Here is an 18,814-nt window from a genome sequence, read left to right as displayed (position 1 = left end):
TAAACTACTATCATTTTGATAAAAAAAATCAAACTGATTCTTGAATGTTATTATTCAAAAACCAAACAGGTAAAAATGCCGAAAAGACTCAAAATATATGTGATGCCCTGCATCGAACCACATTATTTTAATAATTGATTTCTTCGCCAGTTAGTCGTCTGTCACTTCGTTTGTGGTTATAATTGTAATTGTATTTATATAAAACACTAAACGCACGACACTGTGCGGTATTGAGTACGCGAAATAATAGCAACAACAAAATAAATACAAACTTAAAAACGAAATTTTAGTATTCACTGACCGAATTCCACTCCGATAATCAGAATTAGTATAATTTTGACGAAAATTTTTATCGTAACAATGTATAAATTTCGATTAACCAATGCATAAAATTTAATCTTTACTCGTTTTGTAATATTTTTGAGTGTATGTTATGCCAAATTGTGACACCAGCGCAAGACCCCTCGTCCAGCATAATTGGCTATGTCGACAAAACATGAAAAAGTATAAAAAATCTCGATGAAATCATTTTGACATTCCTGTCGGCATAAAAGACGTTTTGATGCGGGAAGCGCCGCAGGTTGATGAAAAAAAGCTAAAAATTCAATGAAAGTGCAACAATCGCGCCGTGAAACAAGTTCTTTTTGTCTAATAACCTGGTAAAAAGTTGGATTTTTCATCTGAAAACAGCACGGCAAGTGTGCCGAAGGTTCTAGTAGTGAAGTTTACCGGTTGATTCGCCGTAAATACACTGCCATTGTCCCCGGGAGAACAAGTTCGGTTTAGTGCTTACGGATTCACCCTCGCATTGTTTATCCCGTAAGTTTTGTTGAAATCCTATTTCGAATAATTTGTACGGCGTACGCTAGAAGGATCAACCGTGGTGTTAAGTGTGCAAAAGAAATCACGATCAAAACAGTATCCGAACCGGCGCTGCGTGACAATCTTTCCCACCCACTCGAACGAAAGCACAAACACTTCCGGCAGCGGCAGTGATGCTATGCTAATTATCATTCTCATCGGAACAGTTCAGCTTGGTCGGTTCGTGAGAGGGCTACTGGTGTCGTCGGAAGAGGAGAAGGAGAAGGGCGAGAACTTCCACTACAATCCGGTTTACGTGGTACGTCGCCTTGGAAGTGCAATTCGGACGCTGCTCGGAATGGACGGTAACAAGATGGGCAAGATCGGTTCCAGTGTAACCGCCGAGACTACTATGTAAGAGATTTGAGGGGGGGCAGTGGTTGGTGGAGGTGTTTTATAATGATTGTGTGTTGTTTTTAGTGTATTCAACAAAGACGAAAAGCAACACTGTTTGGACATAGGAGGTCGAAATGTTACCGTCATCGGCGGTAGCGGTAAGCATGACCATGGAAGTTCCAGGGTCAAATTGAAGAACATCGTCGACTACAAGTGGGAACAGAAGAACTACCCCGGAAGACTGATTGCCTGCCACAACGAGGGAAAGCTGATTGCGTATGCTATTACAGGTGAGTGTTGTGGTTTTTTTTTTTTTTATGTGGAGAATTTGTTGGAACCTGGCTTTGTTTTGCAGTGAATCACCGAGCAGCACCGGAAGGAATGATCCGTATCGTACATCTTTCGCTCGGTCAACGTGCCCTGATAAAGGGCATGTCGGGCGAAGTGCTCGACCTTCAGTTTGCCCACATCTCGTCGCAGGTCATACTGGGCATAATAGAAAAAGTTGCCCTGCACGTGCACAAGGTAGACATTGTAAGCGAGAAAGTTGTCTGCACGCTTCTACTAAAGGTGAACGACCCCATCGATACTCACATTCCAATTTGCGATAAGATTTGCTGGTGTCCGTATCTGTCGGACAATGGCTATGTGGATGAGTACGCCAGTCAGCTGTTGGTTTGGACCAGGGGCGGCACCTTCCAGTGCTACAGCGTCAGCTCCGTGGTTCGACATCATGGCAGTGGTGAGGTTGCCGGAAAAGACATTTCCGAAGGTGGATTCAAGTTCCGAGAAACTCTTCCCCTGATAACCGAAGCGATATTCTCCGCCGATGGAACGACGCTGGCCGTAAGCTGTGAGGATGGGGTAATACGATTCTACCAGGTCTATCAGCACACCAACGACAGCAACCCACGATGTCTGCATCAGTGGAAGCCTCACGGCGGAAAACCCGTCAGTAGTTTCTTCTTTTTGGATAACTACACCGAGGAAAGTGGAGAGTAAGTGAACTGGCCTGAGTTGCCTTTTGCAGTCATGTAGCTAATATATCATTTTTTTTTCAGTCAAACCCTCTGGAAACACGCCATTACCTGTGCGGAAAACAACTCCGAGATCAAGGTGTGGTCCTGTGAAACCTGGGAGTGCACTCAGACGATCACATTCGTTCCCTCAATCGAACAACCGCTCAGCTTTAAGGCGGAAATCGATCCCACCTCGTCGTATCTGGTCCTAGCAGATATGACCACCCGAGAGTTGTATGTGCTGCAGGTGCGCAAAGAAACATTCCGCACGGAAAATGGACCTTCCATCACCAACGGAAAGTCCGCGGAAGACAGTTTCAACTTTTCCAAAAGTGAAGGAAAAATCAACGAACATAACTCCACTGTGGCATCGAACGTCAGTTCGACTGCCTCCGCAGGCTCCAGCTCAATTATCACCAAGGCATTCGTGTCATCGGTTGCCGAATTTCCGCTACCCTCGCCAATCCTGAGCTTCGGCATCCTGAACGCAGCAGTTCGCAAGTGTAAAACGAGCGACGCCTATCTGATCGAAGAGCTGGACGATTACGACGAAGAGAACAGTGCCCTATACAGCGTAGTGATCCGGATGTACCTCGTCCAGCCGAAAAGCGTCCAGGAGTGCCACCTGTTCTATCAACCGACCGTGACACTCAGTACGGAGGTCTATAGTACGCTTTCCAGCATCAGCGGCGAGTATCGCAATATAAACCAATCCTCGCAATCGTCCGGTTCCACGAGAATGGATGATCAGCTGAGCATGGCGGCCGAACTGGCCAACAAGACCCTCGGTATCGGCGGTGGCGGCGACGGCGATGGAGAAAATGCATTGAACGTTTCCGATAAGATCGGCGCCAAGGTGAGTGAGTCCGGGGAACTGGGCAGGATGCGTTCACCGAATGTGGTGACGACGACGGTGGCCGCTGTGGCTACCGCTACTAGTTCTAACGGGACGGTAGCGGTTGCTGTTGCTGCAACCAGTAGCAGTGGCAGTGTCGGTAACAACCAACCGAAGCATCCCATTAATCTGATGACACCGGATTCGTTCAGTTCAACCGCCGAGAAGACAGGTACGTTGAGTATTGGCATGTATATGCGGTTTCCCATTTTTTTCATAATATCTTTGGATTGGTTTTCCCCCGATAAATCCGTATTTCTTATGGTATTTTAACGCTTTGTGCAAAGTTTCAGTAAAATCTATCGAAAACTCGAGCATTGCAACCGATATTTCTAAAATTAGCTGTTTTACAAGAGGTTGCTCGTGGAAACCAGCAATAAGTTACATATCTTCATCTACAATACTTTCAAACATAATTTTATCACGTTCTATGTGTGCAGCTATGTGTCATGAACTCAATTGAATATTTTATTTTAATTTAATTTAAACAGTCAATCAAGAAGTGGTATTTAATCAACAGTTCCATCACATAACAATAATGTGGAACTTGAAGCTCAAAAGTTGAAACTTTCTTTGCTTTTGAAGTGTTATAGGGGAAATGACGGCTTCGGCATGACAGACTATTTTCGGCAACCCAAATTGAAACACTATTTTCACTGGATTTTCTTACGAAAACACTTCGCTGAATGCATGCAAACGATTCTTTATGCTTTCAGCTTCAATTTGACTATATTTTTACCACTCAGAAAAAGCAATCTAGCAAGGTTTTCTTGAAATGCAACACACGCACTACAAATTGTAGATGATTTTGAGTTGCCGATAATAGAACAGCAGATTTACATGCAGTTCAAATGGAACGGTTGTCGAAGAAAAACTGGTTGCCGACAATACTCGCTCTCACTAGAGAAGATTGGAGCTTTGTAAAAGCGTTTCAAAACAATTTTTGACAATTATTCTTTCGACTGAAATTGTTAGAGCAGCTGGCAGCAAAAGGTTGTAAACAAACCAATACTGCATATGTGTGCGTTCCTTAGAGAAAAAGGCTATAGAAAGAAGGTCGCTGCTTAGGTTGCCGAGAATACGTAAATTCCCCTACATGGACATCGATCTGTCAAAGTATGTTTCACATATTTCAAACGACCCAGAGATCCGTGGGGATTGTCAACGTTTTCCAGAAATTGCTCAGTTTTTGCTTTTTTACTTAAACGATATTCTATTACGGTGCTACCGTATGCGTGACAATGTTTGCACCATCGTACAAATAAGGTTCACGTTTCACCTGTGCATACAATGCCTTGGTTTTCTTTGCATGCACGTAACTTATAGCTCATACCGTAGTAGGCTGTGTATAAAAGAAAACGATTTACTTAGTTTGACAGTTGCACCATGACGAAGTGGCAGCGTATTCGTGATTTGTCTCACGCGCAAATGTCGCAAAAAGACATTATTATTATTTAGCTTTATTAAGGAGGCTTTCAGCCTTGGGCTGGTTCGCCTCCAACTCGCAAAAAGACATTTCAATCGCCGTGGGAGTGTCCCGGTGGACCGTCAAAAGTGTTTTAGACCGAGAAAAGAAAGGACAACTATCCGCGAAGGTGGCTACAGGTCCTCCGAGGGTTATCACTGCTATCTAAAGGAAGATTCGGGTGAATCCAGTGCGTTAAATAAGGAAAATGGCAAAGGAACACGGTATCAGTGACTTTACGGCACGGAAGATCGTAAAGGTAGATTGCGGGGCGAAGTCGAGGGCACGGAAAAAACTCACATGATTACCAACCGCATCCGTATTTCAACAAGATGGGGCTCCGTGCCACACCTCGAACCGCACTCAGAAGTGGTTGCAGGAACATCTTCCGTTCTGGGCAAAGGATATGTGGCCGCCATCCAGCTCGATCTTAATCCGCTGGATTACTCAATATGGCACGTCATGAAGGCCAAGGCCTGTTCTAAACCCCACCCGAGTACAGCAAGCCGCAGACAAACATTGACCCGTACCTGGAGAGAAATGGATCCAGACTACATTATTAGCAACTGCCGTGCATTCCGGAAGCGTGCGGAGGCCGTAATTGCAGCAAGTGGAAACTCGAAATTTTTTAAATTTTGACATTTCTCAATGAAGCAAACATTATCACGCATACGGTACTTAGCATAATGAGCATCCTGTATTTTAGCCTTAAATTTCTAATTGTTCAAAGTAGCTGATAGTAGGTTCAATATAAGCATTGCAATTAATTTCTTGAAAATGATTGCATTGTTTATTGTTTATTGTTGTTTTACATCAACAGGCTGGATGAAGCCCCAATGATTTTAACCTTATCAACTATGGTAAAAAAAATACTTTCAAGCATGGTCATAACATAAAAAAAACTTTGAAAAACTTATATCTTATAGTCAATATCTTAACTCCTGCCGGCGAAAAACAGAAGAAAACTTTCGACGAAGCGCATCACGGGAGAGATGAAAGTCGAAAACAGATGGAACTCTGTTGAATGTTCTCTGCAGTCCGCAAATCTACGCTCCATAATTTGTGCGACGTAGAGGCAGTCTTAGCATAAGGTTATTGCGAAGCGGTCGGGGTTGAACATTCAGGTCAATTTGCCTCAGGATAGCCTCACAATCTGTCCTTCCTTGTAGGATATCGGCCACGGTTAGGGCTCTGTTTGTGTCTCTTCTAGTCCGGAGAAGTTCTAGGTCGATAAGTTGACAACGGCTTTCGTAACTTGGTAATCGAAACGGATCGTTCCAAGGCAATCTACGCAACGCAAAACGAAGAAAGCGACGTTGAACAGATTCAATTCTCTCGGCACCGTTGTTGTAGTTTGGGTAGCGTCGATCGAACAAGCGAACAATAGAGAGATTTTAGACAGTAGATATCAGTGAAGTTTTTAGCTATCCTAAAAATGAACTCTAAAGTTCTTGACGCCTTATCAACAACATATGCAATGTGTTGCTTGAATGAAAGCTGCGAATCCAAGATCACACCTAGGAGCTTCGATGACCAGATGCACGTTGTTGAAGTACAGTATAAAAATTAACGGTCCCATGTGGCTTCCCTGAGGTATACCTGATGTGGCGAAGAAGCTAGCTGATCTGCAATCTCCTATGGCAACTTTTAGTTGCCGACCGGTAAGATATGATCGAAACCAACTCAGAAGATTACCGCATACACCGAGCCTGCGGAGTTTAGCAATCGCAATAGCATGGTTCAACTTGTCGAAAGTTGCGGATAGGTCTGAATAAATAACGTCCGTTTGAACCCGATCCGACATGCTTTCGCTTATATACGATGTGAGACACAGCAGATTGGTAGTTGTAGAGCGGCCGACAGTAAACCCATGTTGATCAGCACTCAAATACTGCTTGCAATGGGACAGCAACGGTTCCATAATCACTAGCTCGAATAGCTTCGAAACGGCACTTAACGATGTAATTCCTCGATAGTTATCCACAGCTCGTTTCCTTCCTTTTTTGTGGACGGGAAACATGTGCGCAAATTTCCAGCAAGATGGAAATATGCCACCTGAGAGAGACATTCGGAACAGGCGAAGAAGCGGAATTAACAAGCTAGCAATATGTCTCTTCAAAAATAAAGATGGAACTCATCAGGTCCAGGATTGAAGGATGACTTGAGTAGAGTCGCGGCCTTAGAAATCATTTCTGCATTAACATCAATTGCACCCAGCGTTTGATCGTTTACTGGAACGTTCCTGGCAGCCAGGTTAATATCGTCGTCAGTTAGTGTCTCATTAGTGAATACACTGGCAAACTTTTCGGAAAAAAGGTGGCATATATCCTGAACAGTGGCAGCAACTTCTCCGTTGAATTCCATAGACGATGGGAGGCCGGATTCCCTGCGTTGCTCGTTCACGTAGTTCCAAAAGGATTTCGGGTGTAGCTTAAGTTTGCGCTGGATGCCTCGTTGGAAACTTGAAAAGCATTCACGACTGACTCGCTGGTACATGTGATTCAGCCTCACATAATGTAGTTTCAGAGGAAGCGTGCGATACTTCGTAAATCTTCTCAATGCTGCTCTCTTGATTGACTTCAACCTACGTAGCTCTCTCGTCTGCCAGGGAGGGTGAGACACTTTGTGGTGAGTTCTTTTCGGGACGTGTCTGTCAATGACATATGCCAAGACATGTGAAAAGGTTTGCGTTGCAGCCTCAACGTCATCTGGATCAAGGATGTTCTCCCATAGCATGCTAGACAATACATCTATGATGCTACGGTGGTCAGCTCTACGGAAGTCGTAAGAAACCGTAGCAGTATAGTCGCCGAAATCACGCACGAGTTTGTCCTCAACAGTGACAATTAGAGGAGGGTGATGTGGAACTAGCTTAGTTCGTGCACAAGGAGCCGAGGAAATTGATGGAGCCCTGTCCTATGTGCTCAGGAAGCAGAGGTCCAAACTACGACCATTTTCGTTAACTACATGGTTAATTTGAGAAAGCGTCGCTGCACTGTAGTTGTCGAGAAGGCTAATAGCTCCTGCGTGAAATGTAGAGCTATCAGGATCTGGATACAGGAATCCGCTATGAGGTGGACTCCACGAAACGCCTGGCAGATTGAAGTCACCAAAAATGAATATCTCATCAACTGGAGTGGAACTTTCGACAACTGTGAAAACTGACCGACAGTGAGTATCGATGAGTTCATTGTCGCGGACTCGATCAGGTGGAATGTACAGAGCGCATAGAAATAGTGTGCGATCACCCAGATTGATGGCTGTCCAAACCTGCTCCACATTGTTCCATGAATCGTTCTCGATGGCCTTTGCCTCCAACCCGCTACGGACAGCTACAAGGACACCTCCACCAGTAGATTTACGGCTGTTGTTAGGATTCCGATCGCAACGAAAGACCTCGTAGTCAGGACCGAATACTTGACTGGAAAGCGTTCGATAATCGAGCCACGTTTCGCACAGGACAATAATATCGTAGCAACGATCCGATACAGCTAGGCGGTACTCTTCAACATCAGAATTCATTCCACCGGCGTTTTGGTAGAAGATCACGACGTCCTGCTTGCGGCAAGGAATCGAACGACTGCTCTCCCTGGAAATCACAGATACATCAGGCAATAACTGACCATCATCAAGTCTCATTGGATACTCGCCATAGTGAGTGGGTTGGAAGACCCCCTCTCCGCATCCGACAGCAGGTCCGGGAACGACTATGATGAACGAAGGCTGCTAATGGCAGGACTGAGACGGAGGGATTGGGGGCTTCCATGGGGCTTTCTACGGCGCGTTCCGGGTTTCCAGGATTAGGAGTTACAGAGGCATCATCGCAATGACTAACATAGTTAGAATTGCTGAAAATTTGATCGGCATCAGGCAGTGAATAGTTAATATATTGATTGTACTTGCTTGTAGAGGCAAGGTGGAAGACTCCTGATTCATATCCAGCCACAGGTCCAGGACGACTATGCTGAACGCTGGCGGGAATCGGCACGACTGGGCTGGAGTAACCAGGAGCTTCCAAAGAGCGGTCTATTTTGCGTCCCGGAGATGAATTAGGATTGTTCGAACAGTAAAGCGGATGTTGTGAATGAGCAGTATCAGAAGTGCTTCTCAACTGGAAACAGCCGGCAGGTGCTTGAAGCGTTGCACTGGAACACGGAAACTGATCAGGCAAATGACTGTAACTAATGTATGCATACTTGCCTGAAGACGATGCTTGGGAGACCCCACCACCGAACTCGACCGCAGGGCCAGAACGACTCTTACCAACCGCATCCTGGAGCTACGGGTCGAACGATGCAAGAAAATCTTGAACTTCCTTAAACGAAAAAACCCGGTAATCCTGTTCACCGACGAGAGCATGTTTACCGTCGATCCCGTATCAAAAAAATGGACCTGGTGTTCATTCCAGAAGGCGACAAGGTCAACACGGGGGGGTCTACATCGGGATTTTAAGTAAGCATGTTCTTCCGTGGATCAAAGAACAGTACGGTCCGAAGCCAAATGTTGTATTTCAACAAGATGGGGCTCCGTGCCACACCTCGAACCGCACTCAGAAGTGGTTGCAGGAACATCTTCCGTTCTGGGCGAAGAATATGTGGCCGCCATCCAGCCCCGATCTTAATCCGAGGGATTACTCAATATGGCGCGTCATGAAGACCAAGGCCTGTTCTAAACGCCACCCGAGTACAGCAAACCTCAGACAAACATTGACCCGTACCTGGAGAGAAATGGATCCAGACTACATTATTAGCAACTGCCGTGCATTCCGGAAGCGTGCGGAGGCCGTAATTGCAGCAAGTGGAAACTCGAAAAATTTTAGATTTTTTTAAATTTTGACATTTCTCAATGGTGCAAACATTATCACGCATACGGTACTTAGCATAATGAGCATCCTGTATTTTAGCCTTAAATTTCTAATTGTTCAAAGTAGCTGATAGTAGGTTCAATATAAGCATTGCAATTAATTTCTTGAAAATGATTGCATTGTTTATTGTTTATTGTTGTTTTACATCAACAGGCTGGATGAAGCCCCAATAAGTTTAACCTTATCAACTATGGTAAAAAAAATACATTCAAGCATGGTCATAACATAAAAAAAACATTAAAAAACGTAGGGGAAATGACGGCTTCGGCATGCCAGACTATTATCGGCAACCCAAATTGAAACACTATTCGCCGAATGCATGCAAACGATTCTTTATGCTTTCAGCTTCAATTTGACTATATTTTTACCACTGAGAAAAATCAATCTAGCAAGGTTTTCTTGAAATGAAACACACGCACTACAAATTGTAGCTGATTTCGAGTTGCCGATAATAGAACAGCAGATTTACATGCAGTTCAAATGGAACGGTTGCCGAAGAAAAACTGGTTGCCGACAATACTCGCTCTCACTAGAGAAGATTGGAGCTTTGTAAAAGCGTTTCAAAACAGTTTTTGACAATTCTTTCGACTGAAATTGTTAGAGCAGCTGGCAGCAAAAGATTGTAAACAAACCAATACTGTATATGTGTGCGATCCTTAGAGAAAAAGGCTATAGAAAGAAGGTCGCTGCTTAGGTTGCCGAGAATACGTAAATTCCCCTATATCTTATAGTCAATATCTTAACTCCTGCCGGCGAAAAACAGAAGAAAACTTTCGACGAAGCGCATCACGGGAGAGATGAAAATCGAAAACAGATGCAACTCTGTTGAATGTTCTCTGCAGTCCGCAAATCGCACCGTACGCTCCATAATTTGTGCGACGTATAGGCAGTCTTAGCATAAGGTTATCAGTCTGGTTAGCTTCCCGGGAAAACCGTTCTCGTCCATAATCTGCCATAGCTCTTCACGGTCAATAGTATCATAAGCGGCCTTGAAATCGATGAATAGGTGATGCGTAGGGACTTGATATTCACGACCCTTTTGGAGGATCTGCCGCATCGTCCGTCCGCAAAACCGGCTTAATAACTTCCCACAAATCTGCTTGCTAGCCGCGATAGACGGCGAAAGATGATCTGGGAAAGCACTTTGTAGTCCGCATTGAGAATAGTGATCGCTCGATAGTTCTCACATTCTAGCTTGTCGCCTTTTTTTTATATATATGGGCATATTTCTCCCTCCTTCCACTATCAGTCGGTGCAGACAAGTGGCCAACTTATCCGGGTCCATTTTAATAAGTTCCGCTCCGATACCATCTTTACCAGCTGCTTTGTTGTTCTTGAGCTGTCGGATAGCATCCTTAACTTCACCTATCGTGGGAGCTGGCATGTCCCCCTCATTCACTGTACCTCAGATGCACCGTTCAGATGTTCATCGTAGTGCTGCTTCCACCTTTCAATTACCTCACCTTCGTCCGTTAAAATACCCCCTTCTTTATCCCGACACATTTTGGCTCGCGGCACAAAGCCTTTGCGGGATGCGTTGAGTTTCTCGTATAACGATATAGCTGCTGCATTTCTTCGCACTCCAGCTCTTCCAGGCGGCACTTCTTATTCCGTTATCCCGGAAAAGATCGTCCTCGCCCGCGCTGCGTTCTTCTCATGGGGTAAGTCACTCTGCCACCTTGTTTCTGTGCTCACTGTGTGTCACATGTGTGTTTTTGAGTGCCGGAAGGTGTTTGTGGGTGTTTCATCGTGATGACCGAGCTGTCAAAACTTCAACCGAAAAAATATACTTTCTGGCAACCATATCCTCAACCATAGCATAACGCTGAAAATGACAGAGCCCCCTGCGACTCCTTTGCTGTTGTTTAATGAAAAAGCAAAACCGACGGGAAGGTTATTTGGGTTTTTATACGACCGCAGCTCGGTGCATCGGCTTTCAGAGTGAGACAGGCCCTGTCGCTGCAGGAGGAAGACGAATGGGCACGTGCCACCAAGGAACAAGGACCAAGCAATGGGTGCAATTTGCGATTAATTGGTGGGGCCGTGACCGGGCTGCTGCTGGTGAGAACCTACGATTTACAATGAGAAACTGTTCCGTTGCGTTTGTCTTGGTTTTCTTGCGAGACATTTACCTTTTTTAGCATCTGTTCCTCCTGATGCTGCCACTTTCGTGGATCCCAACGGGTTTCGGATTTCCTTTTCTTTGGATTTCAATCCAGATCCAGAATGTTTTTCTTTCCCGGCAGGATGGTACGACGGTGTTTTGCTCGTTTTTTTTTCTCAATAATTAAATGACAATCGAATGTAAACAGTATTTGCAGTGGTGCCAGAGTTGATTAAAAAATTTCCTTATCATACAACGTAATGGTGTTTGTGGGTATTTTAAGTGTGTCGAAGTGTGTTTTTGGTTAGTGTTAACACAATGTGGCAGAGTGACTACCCCTTGGTTCTTCTCGTCCAAAACCGTCTGACACTCCTCGTCGAACCAATCGGTCCGTCGATTCCGCTCGCTTCCGTTAATGGCTGCTTTCACGTTGTTCCAGCAGTCTTCAAGAGGGGCTTGGGTGAGCTCTCCTTCATCCGGCAACGCTGCGTCGAGGCATTGCGCGTAATCAGTTGCGACTTCGGAAAGCTTCAGTCGCTCCAGATTGTACCGTGGTGGGCGTCGGTACCGAATGTTGTTGGCAACGGAAAGTTTTTGGCGCATCTTAACCATTAGAAGGTAGTGGTCCGAATCGATGTTTGCGCCCCGATAGGTCCTGATGTCGATAATGTCCGAGAAGTGCCTTTCGTCGATCAAAATGTGGTCGATTTGCGATTCTGTCTGCTGCGGTGATCTCCAGGTGTACCGATATGAAAGGGTATGCTGGAAGTAGGTACTACGTATGGCGAAATCGATGAGTCTGAGCTGAGGCCATTGGCGTTCGTTAGCTGGTGAGCGCTGAACTTTCCTATAACCGGTCTGAATTCCTCCTCCTGGCCGACCTGAGCGTTAAGATCTCCGATAACGATTTTGACGTCATGGCTTAGGCAGCTGTCGCATTCTCGTTCCAACTTCTTTATCGTCATCGTCACTTGCTAAGTGAGGGCTGTGCACTAGACTGATGCAAAATTTGAAATTTTCGCTCCACAGTGCTTAAATGGTTCCAAATTGGGTCCTGCGTAGCCTCCCAAAATGTGAACTACTTTGTAAGAAACTGACTTGGCACAAACCATTTCAAGTTTATATGGGAATTACTATGGGAAAACTTATGTTTTTGTTCATATCTATCTAACAATTCACCACATCACTATGGTTTTAAAAATGATAGCAGTGATTGTAGCAATTTAACTACAACTTTGTTGAAAACTACTTTTCAATAAAAGTAATTAATGATTCAAGCTACTGACGTCTTATGATTATGCTCATTCAACTGTTCAGCAGGCAACATTGGTGTTTCTGGTGAGAAGAATAGAGCACACATATCCTGGCTACTATGTCATACTGCAGAATACAGTGTTGCCCACAGAACAGCTGCTTGATCATGCCGTAAGATTATCAATCTCTTAAACAATTAATAACAATTTAATTTGACGTTTGGCTGAACAAAAATATTCCGAAAAGTTGTAGCTTAGAAAATTTCCCGTAAGAATAATTATAGAAATTTTCGAAAAAGCAATATGGAAAATGGGTAGAAGACAATGAACAAAAAGTTTGGTTTTCCCATAGTAATTCCCATATAAACTTCGAATAGTTTGTGCCAAGTCAGTTTCTTACCAAATGAGTTTAAATTTTGGGAGGCTAATCAGGACCTGATTTGAAACCGTTTGAGCACTGTGGAGCAAAAATTTCAAATTTTGCATAAGTCTACTGTCCACGTTGATTATGCTGACATTGAAGAAACGGCCTTTGATCCTCAACTTGCACATTCTGCTATCGATAATGCTGATATCAACCGCTTCTGCATTTCGCCCATCACGATGAAAGCTGTACCCAGCTCATGTGTATTGCCGCAGCTCTGGTAGATGGTAAAGGGTGTCCACGATGAAATTGCCACACACAAAATTGATTCGCAAAATTCGAGTTTTCATCCGATTGCCATCAAATTTTCAGGGATTGAGAAATAACTATTAAACTTCATTTTACCATTTTACTCGTATTTTATTTACAGTCCATACGCAAATGCCCGCACCTTGGCCTTAACCCCGGCCATAAGATTCTGCACAACCTGTGAATCAACCGTTTTTTGCATGTAAACCCATACTTTCTTCAGTTCCTCGACTGTCTTCACTACCTTAGGTCGTTTAAGAAGGTGCTGCTTCATAATCGCCCAGTACTTCTCGATGGGGCGGAGCTCCGGAGTGTTGGGAGGGTTGAACATTTTCGGCACGAAATTGACCTTATTGTCCGCATACCACTTCAGCACGTCCTTGGAGTAGTGGCATGAGGCCAAATCCGGCCAGAAGATTGTTGGGACGTTGTGGGCCTTCAGGAGAGGAAGCAGCCGCTTCTGGAGGCACTCTTTTATGTACACCTGTCCGTTCATCGTGTCCTGGGTCACGAAAGGTGCACTCCGCTTCCCGCACGTGCAGATGGCTTGCCAAACCAGGAATTTCTTCGCAAATTTGGACATCTTCTGAGTGCGGACATGCTCCGGAACGCTGAACTTATCCTTGGCCGTGAAAAACAGGTTGCCGGGGATCTGTTTGAAGTCGGCCTTCACATATGTTTCGTCGTCCATGATGCAGCATTCAACTTTCGTCAGCATGTTGAGGTACAACTTCCTGGCACGGGTTTTGGCGGACTTGTTCTGCTTCTCGTCGCGATTAGGGGCCTTTTGTACCTTGAACGTTCGAAGCCCAGCCTTAGTTTTGGCCTTCTGGACAAAACTTCGGCTTAGGTGCAGCTTCTTAGCCACATCCCTAACGGAGGCGTTCGGATTTCGGTTGAAGGCCCCAACTACGCGGTTGTGATTTTTGGTGTTGTACGGAATACTTTTTCCTTCACTTCTGGGCTTCCGATCGGTGGTCAACCGTTCCTCGAACCGCTTAATCACTCGCGACACCGTGGAATTCGCGATTCCCAACGTTTTAGCGATGGAACGATGCGAGAGATCCTTGTTCTCGTGATGAATGCGCAAGATATTATCACGCACAAGCTGTTCTTTCGACTCCATTTCCGCGAGTTTTGATCACAGGACTTTAAAACTTGCAGGATGTAAATAATGCACAATGAACTAAATCCACCCAAATTTTCATTAAACTCTACCCAACGGTTAAAAAGTTAGAGCAATTTCATAGTGTGGCAATTTCATCGTGGACACCCTTTATAACCATCCCTATACTTATGTATCGACGATCTCTTCCAGCAAACCTACTGCAGCGCTACAATGTCTAACTAGCGGACTCTCAATAAATTGGAAAGAATGCGGGTACTTCCCAAGAAATTGAAAGACTTGCAATCGTTAGTCCGTTTTCGTTGCCTGGGTCTATGCCGATTGTTCCGGTCCGTATTTACATTGTTTGCTTCTTGTACTTTGGTTTTTTTTTTTACGGCTGGCTTGTAGGGCCTGCACCAACCCCCATTGTCTCGCCGGAGGACCATCGTGCACAGCACTGTTTAGAGTCCCACGCTGGCACCAGGACGTTGATCAGCCGCTCCTAACATGGATAATAGACGCCGTTTAGAGCCGCACCTCCGTGGTGAACAGACGCTCGAAGACTGCACTCTCCGGAGAGAGGAGTCCCCCCTTCCCTGTCAGCATACGACCAAGGTCCCACCGGGGTTGGTTACCCGATCTTTCCTATGGTTACTCGTACCCCAGCCGGCACCGCGGGAAGGTAGGGATAGGAGTAGCTGAACAAGAGGCTAAGTGGCCACGCCCACAGAGGTCTATTTTATACCAGCAGATACGCGAAGTATCGATGGTACGCATTGTCCAGCCGTTTTCGTTAGATGCATCATTTTTGATTTCTTAATGTAAGCCCCAGTAAAGTAAAGAAAGACGTAGTCCTACGTCAAAACACATCTTATTATTGTATTAATTTATTTGCCCTCTCACGACCTATTTGAGAGATGTTGGACTGTTGGACATACAACGAAAATATGATTTGCCTCAGCGTAATTTGAAACAATAAATCTTAACAAACAAGCACTCATAGCAATAAAACAACCCTGGATTTTCCGAAGCTTCTAACCGTAGTTTTCTTACTCCTTTCAGAGAAACACAAAGCTGATGATACCGTCAATCCGAATGTGCTGAACACCCTCTTCATGCTGGCCAATGTCACCAAACAACAACAGCAGCAGCAACAACAACAACAACAGCAGCAGCAGCTGAAAACATCCGGCGAATCTCCCATCGAAAGCTACAAGGAAAAACCTTCTCCGTTGAATATGCTGAACATCGTCAACAGCACCATGATCGAGGAACAGGAACAAGCCAAGGTTCGAAAGTCGGTTGAACTGCAGCAGAAGGCACTGCTGGAAACCCCACCTGTTCCGCCGATGCCGTCGGCGGAGATGCTGGCCAGTGGCGGTTCTAGTCCCAGCCGGGAGGTGCAGGAAATACTCTCACTCAAGGAGAACGATTGCCTGAATGAGTACTACGACTCGGATAACATTTTGTTGGACGAAACCGACGGAATCGGTGCCGACGATGACGAGTTGAACGATCTGGAGAATGAGATTAACGAAGACGAAGACGAAGATGAAGTGTACAACTTCAAGAACATCGATGATGATGACGACGATGATGTGCTGCAGCAGCGGAAGGTGCAAGTCAAGCCTAAGAAGACACAAACCGCTCAGAGTTCAAAGGAGGTCAAACCGATCAATCAGGAACAGGAACCGTCTCAGGAGAAGGTGGTGAAAAGTGAACCTAGCAACAATATCGATTGGCCAAAAGTACCGGAGGTGCCTCATCCTCCTTCGGCTCAACCTCTACCACCGCCAGGTCCGATGATTGTAACCGTACCGCAAAACAGCAAACAGCTGGACGATCTTACTCAGAAGATGGATCGATTGATGGACGTCGTTCAGGAGCAGTCTCATCAAATCTCCGGTCTACGCTCGCAGATTCATGAACTCAACCGGGCCCGGCTGGAGGATGCCAAAACCTATCATCGGGAAATCAACAAGCTACAATGTATGCTCCCTGCCACGATTAACAATACCTACAAAGATGGTCAAAATTCTCACTCAGAAATTCTGCACATAAAACTAACGGAAACCATGGCCCGGATGCCGCAGGTTATGGTCATGCAAATCGTGGAACATCTGCGGCCGATCCTTGCCCGCGAACTGCAGGTTCAAGTGAGCACGATAGTAGCATGCAAACTGGACAGCCTGATGCAGTTGATCAAGATGGAAATCGGCAGCAAGTTGCAGGCCAGTGACGCCATGTTCCGGACCAACATCGAGAAAATGTGTCGATCGCAGGTGATTGAATGTGCTTTTTGAATGGGGTCAGGAGTGATGCTAATGATGAGTTTTGATTTTCCAGCCAATTATCGACGCATTTGCAAATTCAATCCAATCCGGTGTGAGAAAAGGACTGGAGCAAGTTTATTTGGAATCGCTGCGTACGATTATTTTGCCCGGTCACGAGAAAGTCTCACAGGAATTGTTCCGCCAGCTAAGTCACACCTTCTCTGCCGGGACGAAGGAATGTAAGTACTAGTCGTAGTTCTTTGTAAGGTTGAAAGATTTGAAATCGCCCATTGGGATCGGGGTTGTTTTTTTTTTCAGACATTCAAAAGTTGGACCAATACCTCGCGCAACAGAAGCAAACCACGGACCGAACAAGTGATGTCATCGAGCTGGTGAAAAAGATCCCCGAGCAGGTCAACACCAACACCGACCGTCAGTACAAGGCCAATACATCCGCCCTACGGGAGGACGTCAATCGGGACTTTAAGATGCTTCAGCAGAACCTTTTGAAGGTCATCCGAGAGAACATCCGGCATGAAATCGAAAAAGGACTGGAAGCGCAAGCCTCTTCGCTGGAAGATTCCGTACTTTCGGCGGTACGATCCCAGACACAAACGCCAGCCCCAGCAACTGTGGACATTCACGAACAAATTCAGACACTCCTCGCCTCGGGACAGATCAATCAAGCCTACCACAAAGCGTTGCTATCCAACGACCTGAGCTTGGTGGAATTTACCCTCGAAAAATCGGACTACAGATCGGTGTTCAACCCATGCCCTCTCGAACAGACTGTTCTGCTGTCCCTAATCCAGCAAATTTCCGCCGACATGACCAACCACAATGAGTTGAAGCACAGGTAATGAAACAACTACACTTTCCAAAGCTGAGCAATCCCACTAAATTCCCCTTTCGAAAACAGGTACCTCTCGGATTCGATTGTCGCCCTCAACTTTAAAGACCCGATCACGAAGGAGCACGCCCCGAAGGTGATGCGCGAGCTGATGCAAAACTGTCAAAACTATCTGACCTGCAATCCGGGCCATTCGATTATGGTGACCAGCATCAAATTTCTGATGATTGCCATCAAGGCGATCGCCAGCTCCAAGCGGTTCGATGTCGCTGAAAATAGTCCGCGGACCAGCAGCAAACCGTTTTGATATCAGTGGAAGTAGTCCGCGGTCTAGGTACTGGACAAGGACGACGGCGCCCTAAAGTTTTATATTATTTTTTTTTTTTGGGAGAGCGCATTGAAATTTCTTGACTTTTTCACTTTTTTTTTATATATCTAGACGATGAACCTTTTGCTTCCCAACTATCAATAGTTATCAATTCTACTTGAAGCTATCGAATCTGATCTCTGTTGACTTTTATTTATGGACACACACAAACACAAACACTTTTTGTGTTTTGCAATGTTTGTTTAAGAATGTTTCAATGTGCGCCTCTTTGTTTTTGACTTTAGCTAATTATGTATATGAAAAGCTAAACTATAATCATGTTTCAAATGCTTCCAACTCTCTCAACTTCAATGTTTCTATATCTAAAAAAAAAATTGACGCATTTCGTTTGTTCCTATCTGGAGCTACCTATATACCTAATCCTTTTGGAAGATGAGCAGAACTCTGCGCGTCACCCACATTTTTGAATTATATCCCATCAAAAAAAGGCAATTAATCTTCTACTGGAAAATAAGATCACACGAAATGAAATGCGTTGTGCTTGCCCGTAGTCGCATATCACTTAATACGATACGATAGGACTCCATTCATCTCGTCGGCTCTTTCTCCACTCGTAAAGGAAGTTCCTTTGGTTATTACTGTTGAAGACAATCACATTCGGGATCTCTGTCCTACAATTTCCGGAAAGCCGATCATCGTAGCATTGCCGATGTGCTGTCAAGCATTGATTGGGAAAACATACTCGATTCTGATAACGTCGAAACCGTTGCTTAAACTTTTCCACA

At 45.1% G+C, this 18,814-nt stretch overlaps 1 protein-coding gene across 2 annotated transcripts; it reads left to right on the top strand.

The window, feature by feature from the left end:
* Nucleotides 1-582: 582 nt before the first annotated feature.
* Ge-1 (Enhancer of mRNA-decapping protein 4 homolog Ge-1) lies at nucleotides 583-18,537 on the top strand. 2 transcript variants are annotated; one of them, XM_065224071.1, is made up of 9 exons: nucleotides 583-819; nucleotides 1,029-1,215; nucleotides 1,282-1,487; nucleotides 1,553-2,195; nucleotides 2,259-3,283; nucleotides 15,641-16,860; nucleotides 16,925-17,090; nucleotides 17,170-17,707; nucleotides 17,771-18,537. In XM_065224071.1, exons 2-9 carry the CDS (start codon nucleotides 1,160-1,162, stop codon nucleotides 18,006-18,008), a joined length of 4,092 nt encoding a protein of 1,363 aa, XP_065080143.1. In that variant the 5' UTR covers nucleotides 583-819; nucleotides 1,029-1,159; the 3' UTR covers nucleotides 18,009-18,537. The 2 variants fall into 2 exon arrangements, with proteins under 2 accessions (XP_065080143.1, XP_065080142.1); XM_065224070.1 differs by lacking the exon at nucleotides 583-819 and having other exon boundaries at nucleotides 838-1,215.
* The last annotated feature ends 277 nt before the right edge of the window (nucleotides 18,538-18,814 follow it).

Source organism: Ochlerotatus camptorhynchus, unplaced genomic scaffold (assembly GCF_037179485.1).
Source record: "Ochlerotatus camptorhynchus isolate MF236.1 unplaced genomic scaffold, CSIRO-AGI_Acam_v1.1 ptg000204l, whole genome shotgun sequence".
NCBI classification, from domain to species: domain Eukaryota; kingdom Metazoa; phylum Arthropoda; class Insecta; order Diptera; family Culicidae; genus Ochlerotatus; species Ochlerotatus camptorhynchus.
Note: the sequence above shows the minus strand (reverse complement) of the source record. Positions and strands in the feature narration are given on the sequence as shown.

What these genes read in the sequence shown, in the direction of transcription:
- Ge-1 (XM_065224070.1), top strand. Translation starts at nt 1,001, where the DNA reads ATGCTAATTATCATTCTCATCGGAACAGTTCAGCTTGGTCGGTTCGTG. An exon ending in GTAACCGCCGAGACTACTAT is followed by an intron (nt 1,216 to 1,281) that starts GTAAGAGATTTG and finishes TGTTGTTTTTAG; the next exon opens with TGTATTCAACAAAGACGAAA. An exon ending in GATTGCGTATGCTATTACAG is followed by an intron (nt 1,488 to 1,552) that starts GTGAGTGTTGTG and finishes TTTGTTTTGCAG; the next exon opens with TGAATCACCGAGCAGCACCG.